The 19,758-nt window shown below is 38.4% G+C and overlaps 1 protein-coding gene across 1 annotated transcript in view; it reads left to right on the top strand.

The window, feature by feature from the left end:
- The window catches only part of SRBD1 (S1 RNA binding domain 1), a 410,508-nt gene that overhangs the window by 154,745 nt on the left and 236,005 nt on the right, over window positions 1-19,758 (top strand). The window contains exons 11-13 of the mRNA XM_042781471.1: window positions 5,250-5,407; window positions 8,416-8,506; window positions 9,172-9,279. Of these exons, the coding sequence (XP_042637405.1) occupies window positions 5,250-5,407; window positions 8,416-8,506; window positions 9,172-9,279 (357 nt within the window). The remainder of the gene's footprint in view (window positions 1-5,249; window positions 5,408-8,415; window positions 8,507-9,171; window positions 9,280-19,758) is intronic.

The following is a 19,758-nucleotide window of genomic DNA, read 5'->3' as shown; positions in this document are numbered from 1 at the left end:
TTGTAAGGTTGGTCTGGTTTTAACAAATTCCCTTAGTTTCTGCTTATCTGGAAATCTCCTAATTTCACCATCATATTTGAGGGACAGTTTTGCCTTTTATATAATTCTTGGTTGAAATGTTTTCTCTTTCAGGGTTTTATATATACTATCCCATTGCCTTCTTTTTTGCATGGTTTCTACTGAGAAATCAGATCTTATTTTTATTGGTTGTCTTTTGTCAGTAAGTTTGTTTTTCTTTTTCATGTACTGGTTTCAAGATCCTTTCTTTGTCTTTGGTTTTGATGAATTTGCTGATGATATGTCTTGTGATTTTCTTTTGGAGTCTGTCCTGTTTGCAGTTCATTGAACTTTTTAATGGATATATTCTTACCTTTCATCATATCAGGGAAGTTCTCTTCCAACAAATCTTGGACAATTTTCTCAGTGGTTTTATTTTTCTCTTCCTTTTGTGGAATTCCAGTGACATGTAAGTCATTCCTTTTGATGGTATCCTACATGAACCTCAGTCCCTCTTCATTTTGTTTTGATCTTTTTTTCTTATTCATCTCTTTCAAAAGAAGTATTCTAGTATTTGTCTCCCATCTCATTCATTTTGCCTTCCATTGATTCTATTCTACTCCTTTCCTTGTTCACTGTGTTATCTATTTCTGAAAATTTTATATTAATCTTCTTGATTTTTGTCTGTCGATTTAGAATCAGTTCTAATTTTTCATTAATTTTGTCATTTTGTTCTTCTATTTTCTTCTGAAATTTATTTAGGATTTTATATATGTTTTCCTTAATTTTCTTAGTACTTTTCTTGATCTTTCTCTCAATCTTTTGAATATACCTAAATATAATTCTTTTGAATTCCTTATCGGGGAGTTCCAATACTGCTTCTTCCTGAGGGATGTGTTCAGTATCTGTATTTTGCTCCCTTGTATCTACCTCTTAATCTTGCTTCTTTGTGTGGACTGTGATGGTATATTGTCTCCGAGGCATTGTGACATTGTTTAGTTTAGCTCTCTTTTAACTATTTGTGAAGAGCAGCTAAGGATGAGTCAGGCTCTTCTTAGTAGTTTTTTATCATCATCCCATTGTTGGAGATGGAAGTGGTGGCTCTCATTCACTAAATGAAGCTGCAGGAGGTGTTGGTGTAGTTATGTTGTATGGGGACTGTTACTTTCTTCCACTCAATTGGATAAAACTAACAATTGAATATCCATCAGAAAAGTAAAATCAAATGGACAGAAAACACACTGTGTAATCACACAGAAGCAATAACTAGAAAAAAAAAGGCAAAAAGTCTCTTTATTTCTAGGGAGGGGGCAATTAAGAGACAAAAGATAGAGTGCAGTAATAATGAAGATAAAAATGGGAAAAATGCAAAAAGAAAACAAGCAATGGGGTTGACCATGAGAAAGAAAAAAAAAAAAAAAAATGGAACCAGAACAGGGAAAAGATAAAAAGCTGAGAACTGGCAACCTTCCAGTCGTTGGCATCCCAGATGTCCTTGTATTTCCCGGCAAGTGGAGTCTGTTGTTATGTCCCTGGAATTTGGGTGAACGCAGTCGCTTTAATTATCCAAAATGGTCAAATTATTTGCAAACAATCAAAATGGCTGTGGCCTCTGGACAGGCAAGAGTGCATTCCTCTTTCCTCTTCGCTGCTTCCCCCTTTTATTCCTCAGCCACCAAAGCAGTCCTCTGTGCAGTCCAGGGCTAGCAGGGCTGATTTTTAGGTTAATTTTTAGGTCCTAATTCCACTCGGAAATATCCAAGCTGTTTGTGCCACTGCGATTGCTGCCAGACCACAGTTCTGTATGTCTCGTTTTTTGGTGTTTTCGTGCAAATTCTTCTACTAGTTTGAGTTTTGTCCTTTTCTGTGTCCTTCCTTTCAAAGGTCAGTGTTCCAGGATTATCTTCTGTATCTTGTTAATTGATTCCCCTTTTCTTTGTTGAAGACAGTCTGTGCAGTCCTTCTGCCTATTCCTCCATCTTACCCGAATTCCGCAATTCTTTCTTTCTGTCTCCTGCAGAGGAGGTGGTGGGTTTGAAGGCTGATATTCTGGTTAGCAGCCCAAATGCCTACAAACTACACCACCACAGCTTCTTACAGAATTTCTAAGGCGAGGTCTTGGGCAAACAGGCTTTGGAGGCTGGGAAGGCACCATGGACACGACCTTGAATCACCAACACAAGGGCCTTTTCCTCATGAGCATGGACCAGGAGGTTCTTTCATGAACTCTTTCTCCCAGGACTGAATGTTTGGTTAAGTCTTACCTTTCTTGATTGGCTTTCCTCTAGAAGGTTTTCCTAATTTACGTATCCCTCACATGTATTTCCATTAGTATAGCACTTACTGCTTTATACTTGTCTCTTTCTTTCTTTCTTTCTTTCTTTTGCTAGACCCGTGGTCTTTAGGGCATTAAGGTTGGGTGTCAACTTGGCTAGACTGTGGTTTTGAATGGCTGGGTAGCTGGATACGGTTATTTTCCTTGATGAGATTGGATGTGGTAGATTCAACTCCATGGTGGAGTCTTCTGGGAGCAGCTAATTAGGTACCATCAGAGTATAGATTACTTCTAGTATATAAGGAGAAGCTTTGAGGAAGGTCGCTAGGTTTTGGCACATCCAAATCCTGCATTTGGCTGAGTCTTCATTTGAGTGGCCTGCCATGTTACCTGCCAGTCTTGGGATTGTTCCTGAACTTGAACCAGTGGTTTGCTGTGTTTGCTTTCCGATTTTGGGATTGTGACATTGTTTTGACCATGGGTTTGTCCACTTTAGCAGCCAGCAGCTGAATGAGGTTCGGGAAGCCTCTAGATCCAGTGGCCCTGGAATCAGTGGCAGAGCAAAGCCCAGGATCATCAAGTAGCCTTCAGCTAGTCTCTAGAGCCAGGAGTCTGAATTTGGACATGTAGCCTCCTAAACTGTAAGAGAGTAAATTCTTGTTTGGTAAAGCCATCCGCTTGTGGTATTTCAGTTATAGTAGCACTGGAGAACCAAGATAGGCAGTGACATTATATTTTCAGCATTGTGTCTCACACTCATCATAGTACCTTAGATAAGGCTTATAACAAATTTTCGCTTAATAATAAATAAAAAAAGGAATGTGAAGATTTAGAAGTACCTGTAATCATACTTTTTATCTTGTTTGACTACATTTGGGAGGTTGAGGGTGATAGTGAAACATTGGTGCTCATGAGAGAAAAGCATTACGAAACTGAATTAAGCCAGAAAATTACCAACCATGTGAAGATTTAGAAATACCTGTAATCATACTTTTTATCTTGTTTGACTACATTTGGGAGGTTGAGGGTGATAGTGAAACATTGGTGCTCACGAGAGAAAAGCATTACGAAACTGAATTAAGCCAGAAAATTACCAACCATGTGCTTTTTATATGTAGATATTTTTTTCTCAGCACTGGTGTGAAATATATTTTGAATTGCTATTTCACTCTTAGGAGCTCTGGTAGCATAGTGGCTAAAGCACTTGACTGCTAACCAGAAGGCTGGCGGTTCTAACCCACCAGCCACTCCTCGGAAGGAAGGTTGGGCAATCCTACTTCTGTAATGATACTGCCTCGGAAACCCAAGGAGGGGTCGCTATGAGTTGGGGCCGACTCGACGGCACATAACAACAACAACAACAACATTTCACTCTCAGTTTCCTTGTCAGTGGCCTGACGTGGTCTAATAGAGAAGACCTGCTTTTTATAAATTCTCATGAATATCAGGACATAATATGTAAAGAGTTTCTATAAAAGCTTTGTTTCCAAATACATTAAGCCCATTATATACATATATTTTTATTCTAGTGTTTATTTTTTTTTTTAAGGTTTTAGTAACTTATTTGGATAACACTGGTAAGGTATTTACATGAAGCGTGACTCTTTACTAGTTATTATCTGTCATTAAGTCACATCACTTCACATCACTGTGAGTATGATAAGGCAATAGATGTGGGAGATGGTGTAGAATGAGATGACATATACATATGCGCGCGCGCGCGCGCGCGCACACACACACACCCCCGTGAAGGTGTAAAACTAAGATTTGATGATATGATATGATTCAATTATTTGTTACTCTGATTTCATGATTGATAAATTTTCATTGAACATCTCAAGTGGTATCCAAATCTTGTGCACATGCTCTCTATTTCTCTATCATACCCACATTTAATGTATGTAAGCTTTATATATAAAGAGAAAACAGAAAGAAGGTGGGTTTGGAGAATTTATGTTGTTAGGTGTTATTAAGTCGGTTCCAACTCATAGTGTCCCTGTGTACAAAAGAATGAAACACTGCCTGGTCCTGTGCCGTCATTACAATTTTTGCTGTGCTTGAGCCTGTCATTGCAGCCACTGTGTCAATTCATCTTGTTGAGGGTCTTTTCTTTTTTCACTGACTCTTCACTTTTCCAAGTATATCCTTCTCCAGGCACTGACACATTCTGAAACATGACCAACGTACAAGACATGAGGTCTGGTTATTCTTGTTTCTAAGGAACATTCCAGCGGCACTTTTTTCAGGACAGATTTGTTTGTTTTTCTGTGGTTCCATGGTTCATTCAATATTCTTTTCCACCACCACAATTCAAATACATCATTTCTTCTGTGGTGTTCCTTATTCATTGTCCAGCTCTCATGTACATATGAGGCTATTGAAAATGCCATGGCTTGAGTCAGGTTGACTTTAGTGTTCAAAGGACATTATTGCTCTTAAGTACTTTAAAGAGGTCTTTTGCAGCAGATTTGCCCAATGCAAGACTTCCTTTGATTTCTTGACTGCTTCTTCCTTATGCATTGATTATGGATCCAAGTACAATGAAATTCTTGACAACTTTAATCTTTTCTCTATTTATCATGATGCTGCTTATTGGTCCAGTGGTGGGGATTTTTGTTTTCTTTATGTTCAGGTGTAATCCATACTGAACGTAGTAGTCTTTAATCATCATCAGTACATTCTTCAAATCTTCTTCACTTTCAGCAAGCAAAGTTGTGTCATCTGCATTCCTCAGGTTGTTAATGAATCTTTCTCCAATCCTAGTGCTGCCATTTAGCTTTAAATCATTTGATTACTTGACTAGGATAGAATGGACTCTGTAATTTTTGTATAAGGTTTTTTCCTTTTAAGGAATTTTGTCAAAATAAATGCTCCTGTTGGGAAAAACTGCACAAAATGAATTTTTCACATTTTCTGGAAAGAAATTTGACTGAAAGGAAAACTAAGTACTCTATTTTTCTCTTTTCTATTTGCAAAGAGCCAAACTAACATCAGATGCAGAAAAAGAATCAGTCATGATGTTTGGACGGAATCTTCGCCAGCTCCTTTTAACAAGTCCCGTTCCAGGGCGTACCTTGATGGGAGTGGATCCTGGTTATAAACATGGTTGCAAATTAGCTATAATTTCTCCTACCAGTAAGTAGTCTTTCACCTTTTTACATAAAAATTATTTGGCTGATCATAGGTTTTATTGTATTTCATGAGGATTTAAAAATGCTTATTTTCAAGGATTAGAAAATTATTTTCTTAACCTACAGGGCTATGGGAACAAGGAAATCAAAGTTTATATTTCTTTTATTCTTTGATCAAGACCTTCAATATATTACATCATTTATGCCATAGTGGAAATAGTGAGGTTTACGTGAGGGTAGACTTTAGAATTTTGTAACTCTGTTTTTTCTATTAGCTTCTGTTTATCATTGTGATGCATTTTATTTCTCTATATATTTTAAATATGACATTTTTATTGCTTTGTTCAGTCAGTATTTTTTTCCTATTTAATTATATATTTACATGTTTTATTACTCCTTATTTCTTTCTACATTTCTGTTGCAATTGGGATAAGTTTCTTTCTGCCATTGCTTAGTAACTCCATCGCTTTTTGTTTCTGTTTCCTGTTGCATAAATACTTATACTATATAGGTATTATAAATCTTAAATGAAATTACCAAATTGGTAGATTCTTGGAAAAATCTTACCTACTAAAACAGACTATGGAAGATACATACATATGGACTTGTAGCCTCACACACACACGCACACACACACACCTATATATATCTCTCTGCAAAGAAGTTATGGGGGCAGTATCATCTGACCTCCTCTACCTTCAGGAAGGTTGAGAGAATCACCATCAGTGTCAGTAGCCCAAGGCTTATTCCTGTGAAGTGGAAGTCAGATGTGTCCCCACCCTCCAACAGTCTTCCCAGTTTTGACACCAGCCATCCCTCCCACAGCACTCTCTACTTTTCTCCTGGGTTCAATGTTTGTTGCAGTGGCCACAAAGAATTTACAGACATTACTCATGATTATGGGGTTTATTAGGGAACTAACAGGTTACAATCAGGTTCAGTAAGAAATAATTCTTTGATCAGGACAGCCTCCCCTCAGCCATGCATGCAGTCATGCCTCTTGGCCTGGCCTGTGCCTTTCTCTGGCTAGTGTTATAGAGTTCTTTTCACTATGCTGAAGGTGCCCAGGGAGCACCTCACTCTGCTGTCAAGCCTCCTAGCTGAAGACACTCAGCTTTCTCACTCCATGGGTCAGGAAGCCCACTGTTCTGTCTCATGCTGGTGTCTGCTGCCAGGGTTTCTCTACCATGGCTTCTCTGTAACTGCTTCTTGTTTTATCAGTGCAGGAATATCAGGTCCAAAGATGCGTTCCACTCCTGGTTCTTCTTTCTTTTTGGTAGTAGGAGTCTCTTTCCCATCTCTGGGATGGCTCATTTTAAGTCTAGTGAGATGGCAAAACTGACCAATGCCCAAGTTAGGGTTCCATACACCTTATTTGCACAGTACCACCCCCAGGGTTCCATGTACCTTATTTACATTAGTAACAACCTATTCAGTCCCCTTGATGGGCTAAAAGCACCTCACATTTGCATAGTCCCACCCAGTTATCTGGTAGAAGTTACAAAGACCATGGCTAGAAGAGCCTTATTGAGTAATTCACTGCACTTCAGTATGTATCAATGCGTTGTTCCTGCTTTCTGATTTTTTGAATTCTGTGGAGATACTTGGTTTCTTTTGTTGTAGTTGTGGTGATATAGTTTTTCTTTCTTACACTGTCTGTCATTTTTGATGTGAAAGTTATATCATCATCCAGTGAGTTGAGATTTCCCCCACCCCTTTTCTGAAAGAGTTACACAAGATTAGAATTACATTTTTCTTGACATTTTTATATAGTTTACCTATAAAACTATCTGGGACTAGTATCTTTTGGTTGAAATTGACTTTTTTCCCGCACGAGCAGTGAGGAGTTGATTTTTAACAACTACTATAGTTATTAAGGAGCTCTGGTGGCACAATCCCTAAGGCATTTGACTGCTAACCAGAAGGTTGTCAGTTCAAACCCATCAGCCATTCCAGGGAAGGAACATGGGGCAGTCTACTTCCATAAAGATTTACAGCCTCAGAAACCCAGTGGGGGTTGCTATGAGTCAGTGGCCTCGATGGCAGTGGGTAGTGGGTAGTGGGTTACTACAATTATTATGTTGATTATAAGATAATTCTTACAAATTTTTAATATATATTTTTCTTTTTTAGTTTGTTTAGTAAATAAGATATTTTAAGGAATTTATCTATTCAAACACTTAATCTAAATTGTCATAAAGTTGCCATAAAAATGTTAAAGATGTTTTCTGTCTCTTTTTTTTCTTTGCTGAATCTTTAGTTATGTCCCTTTCCTGTTCTCACATTATTTGTGTGTGCTGTCTAGCTTTTCTGTTTCTCGACTGACATTGTTGAAAGTGTGTTTTACTTATAAGTATTTCTAAGAATTAACTTTGTTGATCCTTTCTTTTGCATTTTTTCTCCGTTTCATTAATTTCTGCTTTTAACTTTAGGATTTTCTTCCTTCTGCTTTGGGATTATTCCATTATTCTTTCTCTAACTTTATAAATTTGTAACTTAGCTTATTCATTTACATGCTTTAGGTGGTTATCCTCAAATTAATTTTTTTTAAACTGAAATATGGTATGAAACAGAAAAGTTCACAATTCATATATATTCATATATATGCAACTCAGTTCCCCTAAGGTGAACAAACTCATATATGTGTTTCTCAAATCAAGAAATAAGGTATCACAACAGTATCTCATATAATAACTCTCCAGTAAATGTTAGCTTTTATTATTATTAAAATTTGATATTATTAAGTACTTTTTCTCTTTTAGCTATTATGGCTTATTATCCAGTTTATCTTGGTTTCATGTAGCAAAATAGAGTCTTTTTGAGTTTGAATGTAAGAAATTTTCAGAGTGCTTAGGGATACTCTGATTTACTGAATATGCATGATTCAGACAGTATTCAAAAAGATAGCTAAACTAGTTCCCTTTTCTGTTACAACTTGTCTGATTACATCACTGGTGTGTTTTGTTTTGTAATTTCTTAGAAAATGGCTTATTCTGTTCATTTTTTTCTAAGGTCAGATACTTCATACTGATGTAGTCTACTTGCATTCTGGACAAGGCTTTCGAGAGGCAGAGAAAATAAAGAGACTTTTGCTGAATTTCAAGTATGAAAATGACTAATGTTTTGTGTACCTCTGTGGCTCAGCCAATTAGAGAGACCTTTGAAGCCCTGGGTTTAGAGGGAGGGATTAACAGAAGTGCCTTGGAGAGAAAGAAGGCACCTTGTCAACATGGAGATTCCAGAGGAGTGCTACTCCATGCTCCATACCACCATAACTAAACAGAAGTGGTAATATGAGTGTGAGCATTTAATTTCTCTGTTTGAGCTTCCTCCCCTTTCCCCACATGGGGCTGAGGAATGGATGTGGTAATAGTTAGAAGCCTCAGAAATTATTTGACAACATGTCATATATTCAATCTTATGTCTTTACTATGGTTTAGAATGCTCCAGAGTTTACTTACTGCTATCTGATTTTCTAATTTTGGTTCCTTTTACATGAGAAGAAAGCTAACTGTTCTTTAGATTGTGTGACCATAAATTATTTTTCTACTGTTTCCTGTATCAAATGCAGAGGTTTTACCTGTGGTAGTGTCTTTTACTGTATGTAAACCTAGATATCCCCTGTGAAACAGTGGAGAGGCTGTTTTGACATATGAAAGAATAAGAGCATCTCATAATAATATTTGTGTATTCTGTACATTTTCTCTTGGTTGATTTCAAAAATTGACTTGAGCTTGTCCAGTTTCTCATCCTGTTTTTCCCTTGAAGTTGCAGTACAGTGGTGATTGGAAATGGAACTGCCTGCCGGGAGACAGAAGCTTATTTTGCTGACCTGATAATGAAAAATTACTTTGCACCACTGGATGTTGTTTACTGGTAAGGATGTTAGAAATGTCTGTTTTCTTGTGAGGTATGAGAACTTTTAATGCTCCTTCTGGTATGAATTTTCCCTTCTCTTTTTAAGATAAACATCTTGTTTGCCTCCACACCACCATTTGCTGTTCACAGTAGCTTTGCAGGGTAATGTACAGTATCTGACTCTTAGAAACATTTGAGGCAGAAATGATTAGAGCAGGGGAATGTCCTGAAACCTCTTACAGAGGAAGCAAGTTAATGCTTACTTGGTGTCATGAGATTTTCCTGGCTTTACATTGTGTGAATGCACTAGGTAACTAATAAGTAGGATGATGTAACAGGTTCACTAGCAGTTATGTCTGGATAATTTAGCTACCTTTTCCCAATGATTTGAAACCTATGAATCATTGGCTTTCAGTATTGGGAGCCAAGGAAAATTTTATGAATTGAAAATATTTCTTTGTACTTTTCCCATTTGTTTCTTGATAACAAGCTTTCATTTCACATAGGCATGCAAGTAACTTCTGAATACTTTGCTTAGCATGACCCCATTTCTCCAGTCTGGCCCCTCACAAAGCAGTAGTTCTGCTTTGATTCACCATCATTTCCCACTTTCCCTGTGGATCAAGGCTTGTTGTTGCTGTTATCTGCCGTTGACTTGGCCCCTGACTGATGGCGACCCCTGTATAATAACAAAATGATGCCCCATTTTGCACCATCTCCACAATTGGTTGAGTTTTGGACCACTGTCCTCCATAGAGTTTCCATTGGCTGGTTTTTGGAAGATTTCCAAGCTTTTCTTCCTAGTCCGTTTTCAGTTGGAAGGTGTACTGACACCTGTTCACCATCATACCAACACACGGGATTGCGTTGACAGACATGTGGTAGCTGTGCATCAGGTGCATTGGCTAGGAATCAAACCCTGGTCTTCTGCATGGAAGGCAAGAGTTCTACCACTGCTCCTGTACTTCTAGGATAAGGTGGTTATAATGGTGGATATCCAAGGGAAAGTGCTAAAGAGCCTATTGAGAGATCTAATAAGAATGTTCAACTGATGGTAGGTTATTGACAGGAAAAAGAAACAAAATAAAAAACCAGTGCAGGAAGAAGAACTTCAGGTTCTGTTTAGGTAAATCAAAAGGGAAAGAACAGATATTTATTGTCAGGTTTTGTGTGCCAAGAATTTAATCAAAGTAAGTCAGGAAAACAAACTCAGCATGACCAAAGTGGATGAGGTAAAAGTCAGAGATAAACTGTAGGTGGCATAGGATCATCATTCCAGAAAGACACAGATTGAAAAGTCTACCTGAGCTGTTCTTTTTCCTCCCCTGATTGTTATTCAAGTTGGACTGAGGAATACTGTGGATGCTGGCCTATTCTGGGAACTGCAAACAGGCACCCAGTCCTTTTGAGAACTGAATACAGGACCTGACATAGCTGATTTAGTTTATATCAAGCTACTTCTCTGATTTCTTTTAATTTGTTCACATTCATTTGCTTTAACTATCTTGAGTACATTTGTAGTGATTATAAGTAGAATTTTCAAATTATCTAGTAGCAAAAGTTTCTTGAATTTGATCTGAATTTGCTGATAGAATATCCATTAATTGAACTTTAGGCAGTGTATTGCAGGAGAAAGAAGATGAGCTTTCGAGGTAAGCAAATCTCAGTTCTTCTTTTGTTTTACTAGCCACTTACTAGCTATGCAATTTTGGAAGAATTTGTTAGCCTTTCTGAGCTGATTCATGTTCCTTCATCTGTATTTTTTTTCATTTACTTCCATAGTGATACTGCCTCGGAAACCCAAGGAGGGGTCACTATGAGTCAGGTCCTAGTTAACGGCACATAACAACAACAACTAGGATTTGGGTGAAAATTTACAGACAAATCAGTTTTCCATTCAACAATTCATATATATTTTGTTTCATGCCATTGATTACAGTCCCCACAGTGTAATAGCGCTCATCTCACTTCCTCCTGTGTTTCCTGTTTCCATTCATCCTTCTTCCCTAACTCTTCTTGGCTTCTGAATTCTGTCTCTGGCCGATTGCTGCCCTTTGATAGTGAATAGTTGATTGTTTTAAGGAGTGCATACCTCTCTGGTGTTATTGTTCACCTTATAGACCTGTCTGTTGTTTGGCTGAAAATTGAAAGACTGGGGTGACTTCAGTTACAGCTTGAAGGGTAACTAATGGCCATAGTTTTAGGGGTTCTAGCAGTCTCTTTCTGACCAGTAAACCCGATCTTTTTTATGATTTTGAGTTTTGTTCCATATTTTCTCCTATTCTATCCAGGACCTTCTGTGGTGATCCCTTTCAGAGCAGTGGTTGTAGTGGTAGCCAGACACCATCTAATTCTTCTGGTCTCACAGTTATGGAGACTGAGATTCACCTGGTGCATGAGTTCTTTGGACTAATTGTTTCCATGCATCTTTGATTTTCTTCACTCTTCTTTGCTCTGGATGAGGAGAGACCAATAGTTGTACTGTTGATGGCCATTTACAAACTTTTAAGACCTAGTCGCTACTCACCAAGGTAGGATGTAGAAATTTTCTTTGTGGACCATGTTGTGCCAATCTTAGACAATTTTTTTTTGTGGTTTTATTAGTCTCTTCCTGTTCTGGAATTCTGATTACATGTAGGTTATTCCTTTTGATGGTATCCCATATGAACGATCTGTCCTGGAGGAAGTGCACCCGAAATGCTCCTTGGAAGCGAGAATGGCCAGACTTCATCTCACCTATTTTGGTCATTTTGTCAGAAGGGACCATTCCTTGGAGAAGGATGTCATGCTTGGTAGGGTGGAGGGTTGACGAAAGAGGGGGAGGCCTTCAATGAGATGGATTGACACGGTGGCTGCGATGATGGGCTCAAGTATAGCAGGGATTGTGGAGCTGGCATGGGATCGGGCAGTGTTTCGTTCTGCTGTGCATGGGGTCGCTATGAGTCGGAAATGACTCGACGGCACCTAACAATAACAACATATGAACCTTAGGCTTTCTTCATTTTGTTTTGATCTTTTTTCTGATTTTTCCCTTTCCAAAGAAGTATTGAGGTGTTTGCCTTCAATCTCACTAATTCTGTCTTCCATTGATTAAATTCTGCTCCTTTGCCCATTCAATGAGTTATTTATTTCTGAGAATTTAGTATTAATCTTCTGGATTTCTGTCTATAGATTTTGTATCATTTCTAAGTTTTCATTTATTTTGTCATTTTGTTCTTGTATTTTCTTTTGAAATTGTTCTAGGGTTTTCTCTGTGTTTTCCTCATTTTTTTTTGGTATTTGCCTTCTTGATCTCTCTCTCAATTCGTTGACGATACCTAAATACAATTCTTTAGAATTCCTTACAGGGAGTTCCAGTGTTGCGTCTTCCTCAGAGATGTGTTTTGGGTCTGTATCCTGGTCCTGTGTTTTTCCTGCTTTATCTTGCTTCTTTGTGTGGACTGTGATACTCTGTTGTCTCTGAGGCATTGTGACGTTTATGTGTTTTATATTTAATTGGTGATTGTATATTGGAGTAACTTGCCCATGATTTTCGTTTTCTTTGTATGTTATTTACATAAGCAGTTGTGATAGTTGGAGCTGTGTGTCAACTTGGCTGGACCACCATTATGTGTGGTTTAAGCAATTGTGTTGTGGGTTGTTTCAATGATGGGATCATATGTATATGTTTTGAGCAGCCAGTCCATTGAAAGGGAGTTTCCCTAGGGGTGTGGCCTGCTTCCAGTATATTTATGGACATCCTGGGAAAAGAGACCCTCTTCTGTGGATTGGGATTATGTCTACAACAGTCCATGAGTGAACAATCCACCATTTGTCTTGGAGATCTTGGATTTGTCATTCCTTGGAGTCAACAGCCAGTATACTACCGCCAACCTTGAGCTCCTCAGCCCCTGCAGCTGTGTGAGTCAGGAAAAGCCTCCAGCTTGACGTTTAATCCAAGAATTTGGGACTTGCCAGCTTCTCTAAGTGTGTGAGCCATTTTCCTAAGATAAATTTCTCTATCTCTATAAGCTTTATTAGTTTTGTTTCTCCAGAGAACTCAGTCTAACACAGCAGGGTACTATTGCTGTGCTCTTCTCTTTGGTAGTTGGCAGCACTTATACAGTCACCACCTGTCTCCTTTCCCATTGTCTTTCTCCTGTATTTCCCCGCCATCCTTGGCAAACAGAGCCTGTTCTTAGGTCCTTGGAATCCAAGTGAGAATATTGTCACTTTAAAATCCAAAATGGCTACCACTTGTAAGCATTCAAAATGGTTGCACCCTCGACACTTTAAATATCCAAAATTGCCACCACGTGTAAACAATCAAAATGGCTGTTCCCTCTGGACTGCCGGAAGTCCATAGCTCAAGTTGTCTCCCTCTTTGCTGTTTTCCTTCCTAGTCATAGGCTACCAGGGTAGTTGTCCCTGCAGCCATTGGTGACCAGGGCTGATCTTTAGGTCAATTCTCAGGTCCCAACACCACTTGGAAATATTCAGGCTGTCAGTCATGTCAGAGTAGCTGACAGTCCACTGCTCCAACTGTCTCCATATTCACTGTTTTCATTCAGGTTTTTCCACTAGTTGGTGCCCAATCCACTTTTCTATACTTCCTTTCAAAGCTCAGGGCTCCAGGGTTATCTTCTCTATCACTGTCAACTGGTTTTATTTTGTTGAAGAGAGATGGTCTGTGGAGCTTGTCTGCCTATTCCATCATTTTACCAGAAGTCTCCATTGTCATCGTGACCAGAGTAGTCAGTAGTGGTAGCAGGCACCATCTAGTTCTTCTCGTCTCATGGTAGTAGAGGCTGTGGTTCATGAGGCTCATTGTTGTTGTTGTTCTTGTTTGCCGTCGAGTTGGCCCCAACTCATAGCGACCCCTCCTTGGGTTTCCGAGGCAGTATCACTACGGAAGTAGGATTGCCCAATCTTCCTTCTGAGGAGTGGCTGGTGGGTTTGAACCACCAGCCTTCTGGTGAGCAGTCAAATGCCTTAGGCACTATGCTATCAGAGCTCCTGTGTGGCTCATTAGTGTTTTGAATTAGTTGTTTTCTTCAGTCTTTGATGTTGTTCATTTTTCTTTGCTCCAGATGCAGAGACAAATAGTTAGTTGCATCATAAATGGCTGCTCACAAGCTTTTAAGACCCTAGTCACTACTCACCAAAGTAGGATGTAGAACATTGTCTTTGTGGCCTCTGTTATGCCAGTTGACCTAGATATTCTGTAAGACTAACTTTTAATTTTTAATGTTTCTACAAAGCCCTGTAAGATTTTAACCCAACTTTAGGAAAAATAAAATTTTAAAAAAGGATGTACAGTAAGCATTCTTTTTCCCTCATTAACAGCCATGGATAAATATTTCTGGTATATCCTTCTTAATCTCACCAAGTAAGTATTTTTGTTGTAACCTTGAGTTTTTTTTTTTTTTCTCTTTTGATATATTAATAGGGTGAATTGTAGTAATAGATTTCCAATAACTGAACCATTTTGGGAGTTTTGATATTATCTCCTCTTTGTTGTAGTATATTACTATTTTAATGTGCTGCTGCAATCAGTTTCCTCATATTTTATTATGTTTTTGAAGTCCTTAATTAATGCAGATGTTTAATCAGAATTTAAAGGAAGTGCTTTAGGAAAATCATCTGTTTGATTTCATTTTATTATCATTTTGCCACTTCAAAGTGCTGTGGGGACAAAGCCAAGTTGTCTCATCTATCAATTTGATTGTAAACCACATTTTAATTGGAATTTCCATGTTTCTGTCTTTAGTGCCTCCTGAACAGATAATCTGATATGCATTCCTACAATCTTATTCAGCAACTCATCCTGAAAACCTTTTCCTTAACATCCAGCAACATGTTTCCTCTTATCTGTTCCTTCCAACACACTTTGCCTTACCTGCCAGTAGTCTAACACATGCTGTGACTTACTTCTTAACTCATAATCTGATGTACTCTGATTTACTCATCCAATTTTCCTGTGACCCATTTCTCTTCCTATACTTAACGTACCTCAGAAACTCTGATACTTATACTTACTATAGGAGTAGTCATTGAAAACTTCAAATCTTCATTACCAAAGGAGGGGGAAAAAAAAAAAAAGAAAAAAAAGAAACTTTTGTGGTAAATTGCAGAGAAGAACTATTCTAAGATTTAGTTAGTTTCACATTATTTAATGCTGGAAATGTTTGTAAAAGGAATTCTGTAGTATTACATGGTACTACTTATTTAAAGTATGTACTAGAATGATTTGCTATTTTCGGTCCTCTGACACATAGAAAACACTTTTTTTTTCTTTTTTCTTTTTAGAAGTCACTTATTTTTTGACCATCTGAATATTTCATTTTAAATGATCATATGTAATTATTTTTATTTTTACTCTACTTTTTAAAAATGGAGTATTTTTTAGAGCAGTTACAGATTTATAGAAAACTTGCGCAGAAACTACAGAAAATTCTCATATATATCCTTTATCTCCCCTGTGGTAGTTAAGGAGTGTGTCAATTTGTCTAGGCTGTGATTTTGAGTGGCTTGGCAGCTGTGATAGCATTATCTACCATAATGAGATCAAATGTGTTAAAATCACCTCCATGGTAGAATCTGCTATGAGTGGTTAATCAGTTGAAGGGGAGTTGCCTTTAGTCTGTGGCCTGCTTCCAGCATGTATGGAAAGAATCCATTTGGCCAGTCATCATCTCTAGTTCTTGGACTTGAGCCAGTGGCCTGCCATGTTGCCTGTGGATTTTGAGATTATTGCCTTCACAGCCTGTGAGCCTTCAGTCTCAGTAACCAACATGCTGCTATACTACCTGTCAGTCTTGAGTTCCTCAGCCCCTGCAGCTATGCGAGCAAGAATTCTCCAGCTTGCTCTAGTAGGCTGAGACAGCAGAGGTGAAGCCAAGGTCAAGGGTCTTCCACCCAGAATCCAGAGAGAGAATGTTTTCCCTTATAGCCAGCACTCTTAAACTTGGAATTTAGCCTGTTCTTCCCCTAGAGCTGGCACTCTGAGCTTGAACATTTAGCTTTCTAAACTGTAAGAAAATAAATTCCTGTTCGTTAAAGCCATCTACTTGTGGTATTTCTGTTATAGTACAGCTAGAGAACTAAGACACCTTTTGTGTACCTTTTCTCCTGTTACCAGCATCTTACATTACTCTGGTACATTTGTTATAATTGATGAAGCAATATTGATGAATTATTATTAACTAAATTCATAGCTTATGTGTTGTTAGGTGCTGTTGAGTTGGCTCCAACTCATAGAGACCCAGTGTACAACAGAGCAAAACACTACCTCATCCTATGCCATTTTCACAATCCTTGCTATGCTTGAGCCTCTGAGTAAATCCATCTTGTTGAGAATCTTCCCCTTTTTCACTGATCCTCTACTTTATCAAGCATGATATCCTTCTCCAGGAACTTGTCCCTTCTGACAATATGACCAAAATAGGTGAGGTGAAGTCTAGTCATTCTTACTTCTAAGGAGCATTCAGGCTATACTTCTTGTAAGACATATTTGTTCATTCTTCTGGCAGTCTGTTGTGTGTTCAATATTTTTCATCAACACCACAATTTAAAGGTATCAATTCTTCTTCACTCTTCCTTACTCTTTGCCCTTCTTTCACATGCATATGAAGCTATTGGAAATATCATGGCTTAGGTCAGGTGTACCTTAGTCTTCAAAGTGACTTCTTCTGTAACACTTTAAAAAGGTCTTTTGCAGCAGATTTCCCAGTGCAGTATGTTGTATGATTTCTTAACTGCTGCTTCCATGAGTGTTGATTTTGGATCCAAGTAAAATGAAATCATTGACAACTTCTATCTTTTATTCATTTATAGTGATGCTTCTTACTGGTCCAGTTGTGAGGATTTTTGTTTTCTTTATGTTGAGGTGTAATTCATACTGAAGGTTTTAGTCTTTGATCTTCCACAGTAAGTGCTTCAAGTCCTTTCAGCAAATGAGGTTGTGTCATCTGCCTATAAGCAGGTGGTTAATGAGTCTTCCTCCATTCCTGGTGCCTCATTCTTCTTTATCTAGTCTAGTTTCTTGGATTATTTGCTCAGCATAAAGATTGAATAAGTATGGTGAAAGGATACAACCCTGATGCACACCATACCACATTTTAATCTATGCAGTATTATTGCCTTGTTCTGTTTGAATAATAAGTAAGGAAGAGTGAAGAAGAATTGATACCTTTAAATTGTGGTGTTGATGAAAAATATTGAACACACAACAGACTGCCAGAAGAATAAACAAATCTGTCTTACAAGAAGTATGGCCTGAATGCTCCTCAGAAGTAAGAATGACTAGACTTCACCTCACCTCTTAACTGGTATACAGGTTCTGGCTGAGCACAATGAAGTGTTTGGGAATTCCATTCTTTTCATTGCTATCCATAATTTATTATGATTCACACCGTTGAATGCCTTTGCATAGTCAATAAAACACAGGTAAACATTTTTCTGGTATTCTTTGCTTTCATCCAGGGTCCGTCTGGAATCAGCAATGATATCCCTCATTCCATGCCCTCTTCTGAATCTGGCTTGAATTCTCACTATACTTCTGCAACCATTTTTGAATTAGCGTCAACAAAATTTTACTGCGTGTAATATTAATAATATTATTTGATAATTTATGTTGATTCACCTTTCTTTGGAATAGGTACAAATATGGATGTCTTCCAGTTGGTTGGTAACATAGCTGTCTTCCAAATTTCGTGACATAAACGAGTGAGCCCCTCCAGCCCTGCATCCATTTGTTGAAATATCTTAGTGGATATTCCGTCCATTACTGGAGACTTACTTTTTGCCAATTCCTATAGTGCAGCTTGTACTTTTTTCCTTCAGCACTGTCAGGTTTTGATCATGTGCTGCCTCCTGAAATGGTTGAACGTTGACCATTTCCTTTTGGTAGAATGATTCTGTGTACTCGTCCATCTTTTGATGCTTCTTTCATCGTTCAGTAATTTGCCCATAGAATCCTTAAATATTGCAACTTGAGGTGTGAATTTTTTCTTTAGTTCTTTTAGCTTGAGAAATGTCAAGCGTGTTCTTCCCTTTTGGTTTTCCAGCCGTAGGTCTTTTCACATTTCATTATAATACTTTGTCTTCTCAAGCCACTGTTTGAAAGCTGCTTTTCAAATCTTTTACTTATCATTTCTTCCATTCATTTTAGCTACTCTCCTTTCAAGAGCAAGTTTCAGAGTCTCTTCTTATATCCATTTTGTTTTTTCTTCCTTCCCTGTCTTTTTAATGTGTTTGTTTTCTTCCTGTATGGTGTTTTTTCTTTCTTTTTTTTTTTTCCCCTCACATTTATGGGGTTTACTAGGGAAGTAACATGTTCAGTTCAGGATCAGAAATGCTCAAGATATAGTTCTTCAATCAGGACAGCCTCCCTTCAGCTGTGCCCAAAGGCAGATCTCTCACTGGCCCTCAGCTCTTTGGCCTGGCCTCTTCCCTGCTCTGGAGAGTGTTACTAACCTTTTAGCTCTAGAAATAAATGCTTAGAGGCACCTCATTGTGCCAGTGAGTCTTGGCCCAAAGGCACTTGGCTTTCTCGCTCTCTGGGTCAGCAAGCCTAGCTCCATGGATATGTGCCCAGAGCCACCCCATTCCTCTGGCAAGCCTCTGCCAAAAGGCACTCAACTTTGTCACTCTGTGTGCTAGGAAGCCCATAACTCTGTCTTGTGCTAGTCTCTTGATTCTGTAGCCTCTGTTGCCTCCATTTCTCTGCTACTGCTTTGTGCCGTGTTTGGTGTTACAGCTCTCATTCTCCTGGATTGAACAGGTTCAGTGCAGGGATCTCAGGTCCAAAGGACATGTTCCATTCCTGGATCTTCTTTCTTAACGGTAGTTAGATTCCTTCTTTCTGCCTTAGGGATGGCTCATTTTAAGCTTAGCAGGATGACAAAACTGACAAATCCCCACATTAAGGTTCCATACACTTTATATGTATGATGTTCTTGATGTCATTCCATAACTTGTCTGGTCTTCAGTCATTTGTGTTCATTGAGAGAAATTTGCCCTTCAAATGCTTTCTAAATTGAGGTGGGATATAATCAAAGTTGTATTTGGCTCTCATTGGTCTTAAAAAATTAAGTCATGCAGTTTTTGGCATCATTTCTTTCACCAAGGCTGTATTTCCTAACTATGGATGCTTCTTTATTTCTACCTTTTACCTTCCAATCACCAGTAATTATCATTGGATCTTGATTGCATTGGTCAATGTCATCTTCCCCCGCCCCCCCATCTTTAGCTTTAGTGGTTGGTCTGTACATTTGAATAATACTATTAACTGATATTCTTGTAGGCATATCACTGACAGCGTTATACTTCAGGATTACAAAAAGGGCAAGGAGGCCACATGTTCTGACCTCCTCTAATCCCACAAGAGGAAAACAGGATTACCAGCAATAAACAAAGGCCTATTCCTGCCAGGCCAGACATGCTGCCTCCCTCCAGCCCTTTCTTCAACTGTTCCTCCCAAAGCACCCGCCACCTCTCTCCTGGGTTCGATAATTC

Source organism: Orycteropus afer, unplaced genomic scaffold (assembly GCF_000298275.1).
Source record: "Orycteropus afer afer isolate SDZICR_OR568_19922 unplaced genomic scaffold, OryAfe1.0 scaffold00124, whole genome shotgun sequence".
NCBI classification, from domain to species: Eukaryota; Metazoa; Chordata; class Mammalia; order Tubulidentata; family Orycteropodidae; genus Orycteropus; species Orycteropus afer.
Note: the sequence above shows the minus strand (reverse complement) of the source record. Positions and strands in the feature narration are given on the sequence as shown.